Source organism: Bos javanicus, chromosome X, assembly GCF_032452875.1.
Source record: "Bos javanicus breed banteng chromosome X, ARS-OSU_banteng_1.0, whole genome shotgun sequence".
Classification (NCBI taxonomy): domain Eukaryota; kingdom Metazoa; phylum Chordata; class Mammalia; order Artiodactyla; family Bovidae; genus Bos; species Bos javanicus.
The window spans coordinates 122,883,365-122,896,711 of NC_083897.1; the positions used below are offsets into that span (position 1 = coordinate 122,883,365).

A 13,347-nucleotide genomic window follows, 5' to 3' on the forward strand; every position below is an offset into this window, starting at 1 on the left:
TCCTATGTCCTTGGGGGATTATCCCTTTTTAATTCTTTCTCTGTAATTCTTGTGGTGTTTGAGAGGATGTGGAGATCAGAGTGTGTATGTTCAGTTGGCCATATTTAGCTTGTGAAAGTGAAGTCAAAGTTGCTCAGTTGTGTCCAGCTCTTTGCAACATAGTCCATGGAATTCTCCAGGCCAGAATACTGGAGTGGGTAGCCTTTCCCTTCTCCAGGGAATCTTCCCAACCCAAGGATTGAACCCAGGTCCCCCACATTGCAAGCGGATTCTTTACCAGCTGAGCCACAAGGGAAGCCCTTAGTTGGCTATATTTTCACTTTCTAGTTTTCTTGAGAGTCCAGAATGGTGTAAACGTTGGCGCCCAGCCCCTCTACCTCCCGGTGTCTCCCTTTTATTGGAAGTGCTGGGTCTTTGGGCTGGCTCAGCAAAAGTGTCACTCTGCACTTCTGAGCACAGTCACCTGACTCCCAGGAAGCTGTGGTGAAGTGTGTCCCTCTTCCTGAAGACATGGCACTTCCCAGAGCACTATATTTCACACTGAGAGTCTCTGTCTCTCTTGACCTTTCTCCCTAGGGACAACTGTAGCATGGATCACATTCCTCTATCCCTGAGCACTACACGTGTAACTTTTATTCCCTGACTCTCCTCTCTTTGGAGCATGTGCCCCCCGCCACTGCCCCATATCTTAGGATGTCAAAGAGGATAGGGAGTGACCTTTGTGCAGTGGTAAATGTGTAACAACTGGCCCTGCAGAGGGAATTAAGCCCTGACTTGAACAGTTGCCAATTTTTATGGTGTAACTACTTCTGCCAAGGCTGAATTTCACTGTGTGATGGTGACTCGGAGGAGGTGCACAGCAGCATCTTTGCCTTTGGGAATAGGACTTAGGGATCTTTGTTTGGGACTGCCAGACTGCCAGAACTTGTTTGGCCTTTCATTGAGCTCCCCAGTCACTCCTACCTTGATATTCCTGCTGGCTTGACTCTGCTAACCCTTTGGTGATGCCTGGTCTGTCTAAATCTGCCCACTCAGCCACCTGAGACTCTACTCTGGGTCGAGACAATTCCCCAGTGCTCTGCAGTTAAAAATGTGCATACTGGGTCAATCTTAATTTTGTTATGTTTTTACTCTGCTTTGATGTCCTGAAAAGAACTTCTTGGTAAAATTAATTTCATGCACTAATATGCAACTGATGGTATGTAGACATTGTGTTTTCTCCAGGTAAACCTTCTTACAGTGCTATACTGACAGAAGGATCAGGTGACTGGGATTCCTTATTCTGCAGTTCTGTTGATGATGTTTTCTTTCTTCCACAGTTGACAGGCCCGTGAGAGTATATGCGGATGGAATATTTGACCTCTTCCACTCAGGTCATGCAAGGGCACTTATGCAAGCAAAAACACTGTTTCCCAACAGCTACCTGCTGGTAGGAGGTAAGAAGTACATTTTCTTTGTCTAGAAAACTCTTATATAATGTTCTTCCTGAAAAGAAGCCCTTTCAGACTTCTATCATTAAAACCTCCCATTGTTAATGCTCCCAATTCAGCCTATATTGGGTTCCTTGTTTACTGCCTGAAATTTAACATGAGATTTTAAAAACACCATAGGGGAAATTATATCATGAGATTATAAACTGTTGATTCCTAGAGAAAGAGAGACTAATAATACCACCAAATGTAACTGCTTTGTGTTTTCCATTAATACCTTTCTTTTTGTGTTTGAGGAATGTTCCAGTTCCTATTTCTGAAATTTCCTAGAGGGTTAGGAGAAAAGCAATATTATTCTGATTTCAAATCTTGGAGACTAGAGGAAACTCAGGATGATTAATGTTGAGCAAGGTCATTGTCTGTTCCTTTGGTGTGACCCACAGCACTTAGGACAGTGTTGTGCTAATGGTAGTGGCTTACAACAGTCCCGATTAATTGAATTTATATGCCATGTGTTAAAGAAATGGAGTTTTATATATGCAAGTAATCTTGGTTTACACTGAAGGAAGCGACTGAGTTCATAAGCTGTGGAGAGAGAAGGGTAATTAGACGTAGGTTGAAATTTTCTTCTTCCAAAAGGCCTACCGATTTCCGTTTGTGTAAAAGGAAAAGTGGCTGATCTGGGAGATCTGGGTCTCTTCTCTGTAGCTTCTGGAAGCAGCATTTCCTTTTACCATGATCATTTTTTGTGGCATTACATGAACTAGATACCACCAACCCTTACACCTCTCCTGTGAGGGAGCAAGGTGATAGTAAGAGACTACATATCTGTTTTTTACAGTATTTTGTTGTCTTTCACAAGTTTGAAACTACTTTTGAATACTTAGGAGGAATTGTTTGCAGATTTTGCTGAACATAGTGACCATATGGTTCCTGAATAGAATTCTTTCCAGAAGGAAGAGATGATAAGAGGCAATGGTTACTGAACAGATCATGCAGAGGGAACCCAAGGTGGGCAGAGGACCCATCTCTGTTCATTTCCTTTATTTTGAGTGGAAAACCATTCTTTATGTGAGCACTACCACCTGGAGTCTGGTCCTAAGCTTCTGGGTCCTGGGGAGACCTCTGCAGTGGTTTGGCTTTGGTCATTTTGAAAAGTGAAAGTCACTCAGTCGTGTCCATCTCTTTGCAGCCACATGGACTATACAGTCCATGGAATTCTCTAGGCCAGAATACTGGAGTGGGTAGCCTTTCCCTCCTCCAGGGGATCTTCCCAACCCAGGGATCGAACCCAGGTCTCCTGCATTGCAGGTGGATTCTTTACCAGCTGAGCCACCAGGGAAGCCCAAGAATACTGGAGTGGGTAGCCTATCCCTTCTGCAGCAGATCTTCCCCACCCAGGAATGGAACTGGGGTCTCCTGCATTGCAGGCAGATTCTTTACCACCTGAGCTATGAGGGAAGCCCTTGGTCATTTTGGCAACCCGAATTTGGAAGTGGTTAGGTGTGGGTAACACTTAACAGGAACACTGCCCTGGCCCTGGATTAGCACATCAACAGTAAGTTCAAAGGAAATAGACTTTCAGTGCATTCTTGTAAGCTGGAGAAAGCAGTAAATTAACAACAGCAGCTCTCTAGGTTACGCAGCAGCAGTGGTTTCACTGATTTGCTGAATGATTCCTTCACTTAACAACTATTTCTTGAGCTCCTACTGTGAGCCAGGCATTCTTCTGTACACTGAGGATGCAGCCACCATCAAAGCAGACTGTGTCCTCAGAGAACTTAGAGTCTGAAGGGGAGGCGGACACTGACCAGTAACAATCTGGAGGAGAGGTACTATGAAGAAATGTTACCTAGGGTTAAGGGGAAAGGTGACTGGCCTCGCAAGCAGGGGTGTTTCAGGTGTGGAGGTCAGGTGAGGACCCTTTGAAGCACTGACAATTGTGCAGAGAATTAAACGAAGGTAAGGGCACACAGAAGCCAGAGCACAGAACCTTCCTTGTGCAGTGATCTTCCCACCAGCCCAGATAAGAATGTTGGGACAAGAGGGGGAAATGTGGTGGCTACAACTAGGTGTGTTGTTTTATTGACTTGTTGTCTCTTAAGGAGGCTTTTCATAAAAGCACAGGTGATGTAGAACTGAGAGAGGTGAATATGGACAGGAGTTCAGAGCCAAGAATTAAAGCAGAAGGGAAGGAGAATAACTGCAGAAGGAGCCACACAGTCGTTGCATAGCTCTCAAAAGCTAGAGCTGGTACTGCTCCCTGGTGAAGAACCAGCTCTGGCTGCTCTGAGTTCTGTTTCAGAGGGTTGTTGCCTAAGCAGCATCAAGTAATGCAGTGACCAGTGTCCTCTCTAGCCGATTTATTGGGTTGGCTAAAAAGTTCGTTTGGGTTTTAAGAAAGGTAGATACCTCCTCAATGGCTATTACATGGATTCTCTGTGGAAGCCAAGGGAATGTTAAACTACAAAGACAACCGTGGAGACCATATCTTTTGGTAGATGATAGGGACTAGAGTGGGAGAAGGCAATGGCACCCCACTCCAGTACTGTTGCCCGGAAAATCCCATGGATGGAGGAGCCTGGTAGGCTGCAATCCATGGGGTCGCTAAGAGTCGGACACGACTGAGCGACTTCACTTTCACTTTCCACTTTCATGCATTGGAAAAGGAAATGGCAACCCACTCCAGTGTTCTTGCCTGGAGAATCCCAGGGACCGGGGAGCCTGGTAGGCTGCAGTCCATGGGGTCGCACAGAGTCAGACACGACTGAAGTGACTTGGCAGAAGGGACTAGAGTATGGATGGGAAATGAAACAATAAAACATGAAGCTGTAAAAATGTGTGTAGACTTCTGGCGACAGTGACAGAGTAAGAGTGAAAACCTCGAAGCAATGTAAACAATAATAAATAATTTCAATATGTTATTTTCTCCAATGATTTATTATTATCCTGTTTAAAATAACTGGAAATATCATGAAGTATTTTGCAACCAATCTCCTACTAAAATTCAGTGTAAGCTTGTATTTCATATGTCTCCACTAATTTAATTGTGTTTGATTCCTAGTCTGTTAAACAATCTCCAACCTCCTGTATGTAGGCAGGGTTCTTCAGGGGTGGTATTGGAGCTCAAATGCTGAATGGCATGGCTGTGGCAAATGCATTTTGGGGAATTGTTCATAAGAAAAAGAAGTCTTCCTTCTATGTATATAGTAGTTGCCTTCCTCTAAAATTCAGCATTTTTTAAAAAAAATTATTTATTTATTTGTTTTTGGCTGCACTGGGTCTTAGTTTCATCTATCAGGCTTCTCTCTAGTTGAGGCACAGGCTCAGTAGTTCCAGTACACGGGCTTAGTTGCCCCGGGGCACATGGGATGTTAGTTTCCCAGCCAGGGATCAAAGTCATGCCCCTTGTGCTGACAGGTGGATTCTTAACCAGTGGACCACCAGGAAAGTCCCTAAAATTCAGCATTTATCACAGCTGTTTAGTAATACTTTGCAATTATTGTAAAACAAAGTTAGGGGCTAGATTCAAATAATTAAAAATAATTGTACAGAGACATTCAGAAATCTTACAGGATACTGGAAAATTCTCATGTGGGGCTGTTCCACATTTAGGAAGATGTTTAGCATTGTCGGCACAGTGCCCACTAAATGCCAGTCACTGCTTCCAATTATAGTGACAACTAAAGATGTCCTACAAATTTCCAAAAATGCATCCTAGGGGATGATGAAGCCTTTGTTGAAAACCATTGTCTTAGACTAAGAGTCTTCACTCTTCGTTCCCCACAATGCCAAAAAGAATTTTGAAAAACTATAACCATCTTTTGGTTTTTCCAATAGTCATGTATGGATGTGAGAGTTGGACCATAAAGAAAGCTGAACACTGAAGAACTGATGCTTTTGAACTGTGATGTTGGGAAAGACTCTTGAGAGTCCCTTGGACTGCAAGGAGATCAAACCAGTCCATCCTAAAGGAAATCAATCCTGAATATTCATTGGAAGGATTGATGCTGAAGCTGAAGCTCCAATACTTTGGCCACCTGATGTGTAGAACTGACTCATTTGAAAAGACCCTGATGCTGGGAAAGATTGAAGGCAGGAGGAGAAGGGGACGACAGAGGATGAGATGGTTGGATGGCATCACAGACTCCACGGACATGAGTTTGAGCAAACTCTGGGAGTCAGTGATGGACGGGGAAGCCTGGCATGCTGCAGTTCATGGGATCTCAAAGAGTCAGACACGACTGAGCAACTGAATTGAACTGATACGCCTTCTTAAAAATTTTTAAATTGACATCTAAAATTTTCCATCCTAAGTTTAAATAGTTATAAAATGTGTAATTTAAGGAATATTGTAAATATTAACATTTTCAAAAATTAGCAAAATTTAAGGAAAATTTTTTGTTCACAGCAAAATTGGCAGAAAGTAAAAAGATTCACACTCACACACCGCCTCCTCATTATCAACATCCTGCAGCAGTGTAGTACATTTTTTATAGTCTGTGAAGCTGCATTGACACATTATTATCAGCCAAAGCCCATAGTTTAATACATTAGAGTTGACTCTTGGTATTTTAAATTCTCTTGTTGTTGTTCAGTTGCTAAGTGGTGTCCAACTCTTTTCAACCCCATGGACTGCAGCACGCCAGCCTTCTCTGTCTTCCACTGTCTGCTGGAGTGTGCTCAAATTCATGTCCTTTGAGCTGATGATGTTATCTAACCACCTCATCCTCTGCCACCCCCTTCTCCTCCTGCTTTCAATCTTGCCCAGCATCAGGGCCTTTTCCAATGAGTCAGCTCTTCGTGTTGGGTGGCCAAAGTATTGGAGCTTCAGCTTCAGCATCAGTCCTTCCAATGAATATTGAGGACTGATTTCCTTTAGAATTAACTGGTTGGATCTCCTTGCAGTCCAAGGGACTCTCAAGAGGGTCTTGGGACTCTCAAGGGACTCTTCAGCACCACAATTCAAAAGCATCAATTCTTTGGCACTCAGCTTTCTTTACAGTCCAACTCTCATATCCATATATGACACCTGGAAACACCATAGCTTTGACTGTATGAACCTTTGTGGACAAAGTGATGTCTCTGCTTTTTAGTATGCTGTCTAGATTTGTCATAGCTTTCCTTAAAAGGAGCAAGTGTCTTTTAATTTCATGGCTGCAGTCACTGTCCATGGTGATTTTGGAGCCCAAGAAAGTAAAATGTCACTGCTTCCACTTTTTTTTTTTAATTTGCCATGAAATGATCTAACTGGATTCCATGATCTTAGTTTTTGAATGCTGAGTTTTAAGCCAGTTTTTTCATTCTCTTCTTTCACCCTCATCAAGAGGCTCTTTAGTTCCTCCTCATTTCTGCCATTAGTGTTATCATCTGCATATCTGAGGTTGTTGATATTTTCCCGAGCAATCTTGATTTCAGCTTGTGATTCATTCATGCCAGCCCTGCATTTGGGATGATGAACTCTGCCTAGAAGTTAATTAAGCAGGGTGACAATATACAGCCTTTTTGAACAACTTTCCCAATTTTGAACCAGTCAGTTGTTCCATGTAAGGATATGTTGATTCTTGACCCGAATACAGGTTTCTCAGGAGACATGTAAGGTGGTCTAGTATTCCCATCTCTTTAAGAATTTTCCACAGTTGGTTATGATCCACACAGTCAAAGGTTGTAGCATAGTCAATGAAACAGAAGTAGATGTTTTTCTGGAATTTCCTTGCTTTCTCTGTGATCCAACCAATGTTGGCATTTTGATCTCTGGTTCCTCTGCCTTTTCAAAATCCAGCTTGTACATCTGGAAGTTCTCAGTTCACATACTGCTAAAGCCTAGCTTGAAGCATTTCGAGCAAAACCTTACTAGCATGGGAAATGAGCACAATTGCCCAGTAGTTTGAACATTCTTTGGCACTGTCCTTCATTGGGATTGAAATGAAAATTGACCTTTTTCAGTCCTGTGCCCACTGCTGAGTTTTTCAAATTTGCTGGCATACTGACTGCAGCACTTTAATAGTATCATCTTTTAGGATTAGAAATAGCTCAGCTGGAATTCTGTCACCTCCACTAGCTTTGTTAATAGTAATGTTTTCTAAGGCCCACTTGTCTTCACGCTCCAGAATGTCTGGCTCTAGGTGAGTGAGCACACCATTGGGTTATCTGGTCATTAAGACTTTTTTGGTACAGTTCTTCTGTGTATTCTTGCCACCTCTTCTTAATCTCTTCTGCTTCTGTTAGGTCCTTACTGTTTCTTTCCTTTATCATGCCCATCCCTGCATGTAACATTCCCTTGATATCCCCAATTTCCTTGAAGAGATCTCTAGTCTTTCCCATTCTTTGTTTTTCTCTACTACTTTGCATTGTTCACTTAAGAAGGCCTTCTTATCTCTCCTTGGTACTCTGGAACTCTTCTTTCAGTTGGGTATATCTTTCCCTTTCTCCCTTGCTTTTCATTTCTCTTCTTTCCTCAGCTATTTGTAAAGCCTCCTCTGACAACCACTTTGCCTTCTTGCATTTCTTTTTCTTTGAGATGATTAAGGTCACTTCTTCCTGTACAATGTTATAAACTTCTATCTATAGTTCTTCAGGCACTCTGTCTACCAGATCTAATCTCTTGAATCCACGTATCACCTCCACTGTATAATCATAAGGGATTTGATTTAGGTCATTATCAGAATGACCTCGTGGTTTTCCCTGCTTTCATCAACTAAAGTACAAGCTAGGAGTCAGCCAATCAGGGCAGTGTACAGGCTTGGAGTAAGGCAATCAGGGCAAAGTACTAGCTAGCGGTCAGCCAATCAGAGCAAATACAGGCCTAGAGTCAGCCATTCAGGGAGTAGTAGAGGCTAGGAGTCAGCCATTCAGAGCAAAGTGCATGCTAGGAGTCAGCCAAAATCAGGGCAAAATACAGCCTGTTGTTTTTCATTGGCTAAGTCATGTCTGACTTTTAGCAACCCCATGGACTGCCGCAGGCCTGGCTTCCCTATCCTCCACTCTCTTCCAGAGTTTGCTCATACTTGTGTCCCTTTTGTGGGTGATGCTATCTAACCATCTCATCTTCTGCTGCCAGTTCTTCTTTTGCCTTCAGTCTTGCCCAGCATAAGGGCCTTTTCCAGTGAGTCAGCTCTTTACATCAGGTGGCTAAAGTATTAGAGCTTCAGCATCAGTCCTTCCAATGCATATTTAGGGTTGATTTCCTTTAGGATTGACTGGCTTGATCTCCTTGAAGTCCAAGGGACACTCAAGAGTCTTCTTCAATACCACAGTTCAAAAGCATCAATTCTTCAGCACTCAGCTTTCTTTATAGTCCAACTCTCATATGTATAAGTGACTACTGGAAAAACCATAGCTTTGACTAGACGGACCTTTGTTGGCAAAGTAATGTCTCTGTTTTTTAATATGCTGTCCAGGTTGGTCATAACTTTCCTTCCAAGGAGCAAGTGTCTTTTAATTTCATGGCTGCAGTCACCATCTGCAGTGATTTTGGAGCCTTTTCCAGAGTGTCATATAATTGAAATCATAGAGTCTGTATCTTTTTCATATAGACTTTTTTCACTTAGTAATATGCACTTAATGTTCCTCCATGGTGTGTTGGCTCATTTCTTTTTAGCACTGGGTAATATACCATTGTCTGGATGTACCACAGTTTGTTTATCCATTCACCTACTGAAGGACATCTTGGCTGCATCCAGGTTTTGGCAATTATAAACAAAGCTGCTATAAACATCTACAAGTAGGTTTTTTCAGTTCATTTTGGCAAATACCAAATAGCGTGATTGCTAGATCATATGTTAAGTGTATGTTTAGCTTTGTTACAAAGTGCCAAACAGTCTTCCAAGGTAACTGTACAATTTCACATTCACATCAGCAATGAATGAGAATTTCTGTTACTCCAGTTCCTCACCAGGATTTGGTATCGTCAGTATTTTGTACTTTGGCCATTTTAATCTGTGCATAGTGATAGCTCATTGTTTTATTTTGCAGTTTCCTGATGATATGTGATGTTGAACATCTTTTCATATGCTTGCTTAACACCTGCATATCTTCTTTGTCAAGGTGTCTATTCTGATCTTTTTTGCTGTTTTTAATCCAGTTGTTCATTGTCTTATTGTTGAGTTTTAAGAGTTCTTTGTATACTTTCAATAATAGTCCTTTATCAGTTGTATCTTTTTCAAATATTTTCTCCCAGTCTTTGGTTTGTCTTATTTCATTGACATAGCTTTTTGCAGAGCAGAAATATTCAATTTTAATGAAGTCCAGTTTATCAGTTGCCTTTGATTTGTGCCTTGAGTGTTGTATATAAGAAGTCACTGCCACACCTAGGGTCATCTGGGTTTTCTCATATGTTACCTTCTACAAGTTTTATACTTTTGTGTTCTGGTTTTTTATTTATGATCCATTTTCATCCAGTTTTTATGAACAGTATAAGATCTGTATTTAGATTCCTTTTTTTGCTTGTCTTACTGCACTAGCTAGGACTTCCGATACAATGTTGAAAAGCCATGGTGAGAGGGGACATCCTTGCCTTATTCCTGATCTTAGTGGAAAAAGTTAGATTTTCTCACCATTTGAGTTTGATGTTAGCTGTAGGGTTTTTGTAGATAGTCTTTATCAAGTTGCGGAAGTCCCCCTCTATTTTTAGTTTACTAAGAGATTTTTTTTGGTATCATGAACGGGTATTGGATTTTATCAAATGCTATTTCTACATCTGTTGATATCATCATGTGATTTTTCTTTTGCCTATTGATGTGATACATTACATTATTTTTTGTATTTTTAAAATTGAAGTACAGTATTATATGTTACAGGAGTGCAATATAGCGATTCATAATTTTTAAAGGTTATACTCTATTTATACTTATAAAATATTGGCTATATTCCCTGTATTGTAAATATATCCTCATAGCTTACTTATTTTATAAATAATAGTTTGTATTTCTTAATTCCTTTCCCCTTTCTTGTCCTTCCGTCCTTCCTTCTCTCCACTGGTAACTACTGGTTTGTTTTCCATATCTGTGAGTCTGTTTACCTTGGATAAATCCCACTTGGTTGTGGTATATGATTCTTTTTATGTCTTGTTGGATTTTAATTGTTAATATTTTGTTAAAGAGTTTTTTATCTGTGTTAATGAGAGGTAGCAGTCTCTAGTTTTCCTTTCTTATAAGGTATTTGGTTTTAATATTAGGGTAATGCTGATGTCATTGAATGGATTAGGAGGGCTTCCTTCTGTTTCTAACTTCTCGAAGAGATTTAGAGAACTGTTACTGTTTCTTCCTTTACTGTTTGGTAGAATTTACCAGTGAACCTATCTGGGCTTAGCGCTTTCTCTTTTGGAAGGTTGTTACATACTGATTGAATTTCTTTAATAGAAGCCTATTCAGATTGTCTCTTTCTTCCAATGTTAATTTTGGCAGCTTGTGTCTTTTAAGGAATTGGTTACTTTCACCTATGTTACCATGTTTGTAGGCATAGAATTGCTCAAAATATTCCTTTGTTATCCTTTTAATGTCCATGAGATCTGTAATAATGTCCTCTTTTTCATTTCTGATATTGGTCGTTTGTATCTTTTCCTCTTTTTTTCTTTGTTAGCTTGGCTAGAGCATTATCAATCTTACTGATCTTTTCAAAGAACTAGCTTTTGTGTTCTTTCTCTATTCATTCCTGTTTTCAACTTCATTGATTTCTGCTGATTTTTATTATTTATTTTCCTTTGCTTACTTTGAGTTGAATTTGCTCTTCTTTTTTCTAGTTTCCTAAGATAGAAGCTTAGATTATTGATTTTCAGTCTTTATTCTTTTCTGATATATATATATATATATATATATATAAAATCAATGTTATAAATCTCCTTCTTAAATGCTTTTCACTGCATCCCACGAATTTTGGTAAGTTGTGTTTCCATTTTCAGTTAATTCAAAGTAGCAGAAAATATTTCTTGATTTATTCTTTGACCCGTGTATTATTTAGAAGTATGCTGTTTAATCTCTAATTATTTTTGGATTTTCCACTATTTTTCTGTTGTTGATTCCTAGTTTAAATCCATTGCAATCTGAGACCAGACTTTGTATGATTTCTCTTCTTTTAAATTGCCCAGAATGTGGTCTATCTTGGTAAATGCTCCATGTGAGCTTGAGAATGATGTATATTCAGCTGTGGTTGAATTAAGTAGTCTGTAGATGTCAGTTATATTAAGTTGATTCATGGTGCTGTTGTTTGCATGCATCAGTTCAGTTGCTCAGTCGTGTCCGACTCTTTGCGACCCCATGAATCACAGCACGCCAGGCCTCCCTGTCCATCACCAACTCCCGGAGTTCACTGAGACTCACGTCCATCGAGTCAGTGATGCCATCCAGCCATCTCATCCTCTGTCGTCCCCTTCTCCTCCTGCCCCCAATCCCTCCCAGCATCAGAGTCTTTTCCAATGAGTCAACTCTTCCCATGAGGTGGCCAAAGTACTGGGGTTTCAGCTTTAGCATCATTCCTTCCAAAGAACACCCAGGACTGATCTCCTTCAGAATGGACTGGTTGGATCTCCTTGCAGTCCAAGGGACTCTCAAGAGTCTTCTCCAACACCACAGTTCAAAAGCATCAATTCTTCGGCATTCAGCTTTCTTCACAGTCCAATTCTCACATCCATACATGACCACTGGAAAAACCATAGCCTTAACTAGACGGACCTTTGTTGGCAAAGTAATGTCTCTGCTTTTCAATATGCTATCTAGGTTGGTCATAACTTTCCTTCCAAGGAGTAAGCATCTTTTAATTTCATGGCTGCAATCACCATCTGCAGTGATTTTGGAGCCCCCCAAAATAAAGTCTGACACTGTTTCCACTGTTTCCCCATCTATTTCTCATGAAGTGATGGGACCAGGTGCCATGATCTTCATTTTCTGAATGTTGAGCTTTAAGCCAACTTTTTCACTCTCCACTTTCACTTTCATCAAGAGGCTTTTTAGTTCCTCTTCACTTTCTGCCATAAGGGTGGTGTCATCTGCATAGCTGAGGTTATTGATATTTCTTCTGGCAATCTGGATTCCAGCTTGTGCTTCTTCCAGCCCAGCGTTTCTCATGATGTCCTCTGCATAGAAGTTAAATAAGCAGGGTGACAATATACAGCCTTGACATACTCCTTTTCCTATTTGGAACCAGTCTGTTGTTCCATGTCCAGTTCTAACTGTTGCTTCCTGACCTGCATATAGGTTTCTCAAGAGGCAGGTCAGGTGGTCTGGTATTTCCATCTCTTTCAGAATTTTCCACGGTTTATTGTGATCCACACAGTCAAAGGCTTTGGTGTAGTCAATAAAGCAGAAATAGATGTTTTTCTGGAACTCTCTTGCTTTTTTGATGATCCAGCGGATGTTGGCAATTTGATCTCTAGTTCCTCTGCCTTTTCTAAAACCAGCTTGAACATCTGGAACTGCTTTTACTGCATCATATAAGTTTTGGATTATTGTGCTTTTTTTTCATTTGGCTCTAAGTATTTTTTTTTTTTTGATTTCCTCTTTATTTCTTCAGTGATCCATTGATTGTTTAGTAGCATATTGTTAGTCTACACATTTGTGTTATTTAATTTTTTTATTGTAGTGGATTTCTAATTTCATGGTGTTGTCATTGGAAAAGGTGCTTGATATCATTTCGATTTTCCTAATTTTACTAAGGTTCACTTTGTGATCCCAGCATGTGGTCAGTCCTGGAGAATGTTCCATGTGCACTTGAGAAGGATGTATATGCTTCTGCTTTTCAGTGGAATGCTCTATAAATATCAATTAACTGTATCTGTTCTAATTTGTCATTTTAGACCCTTTGTTTCCTTGTTGATTTTCTGTCTGGATGATCTGTCCATTGATGAAAGTGAAGTGTTAAAATCTCCCACAATTATTGTGTTACTATCAATTTTTCTCTTTATAATTGTTAGTATTTGCCTTGT

General features: G+C 40.4%; 1 protein-coding gene across 3 annotated transcripts in view; it reads left to right on the forward strand.

Moving 5' to 3' along the window:
* PCYT1B (phosphate cytidylyltransferase 1B, choline) overlaps window positions 1-13,347 on the forward strand; it is a 148,735-nt gene that overhangs the window by 78,800 nt on the left and 56,588 nt on the right. For all 3 annotated transcript variants that reach the window (XM_061407834.1, XM_061407833.1, XM_061407835.1), the window contains exon 3: window positions 1,320-1,436. In XM_061407834.1, coding sequence (XP_061263818.1) covers window positions 1,320-1,436 — 117 coding nt within the window. The remainder of the gene's footprint in view (window positions 1-1,319; window positions 1,437-13,347) is intronic.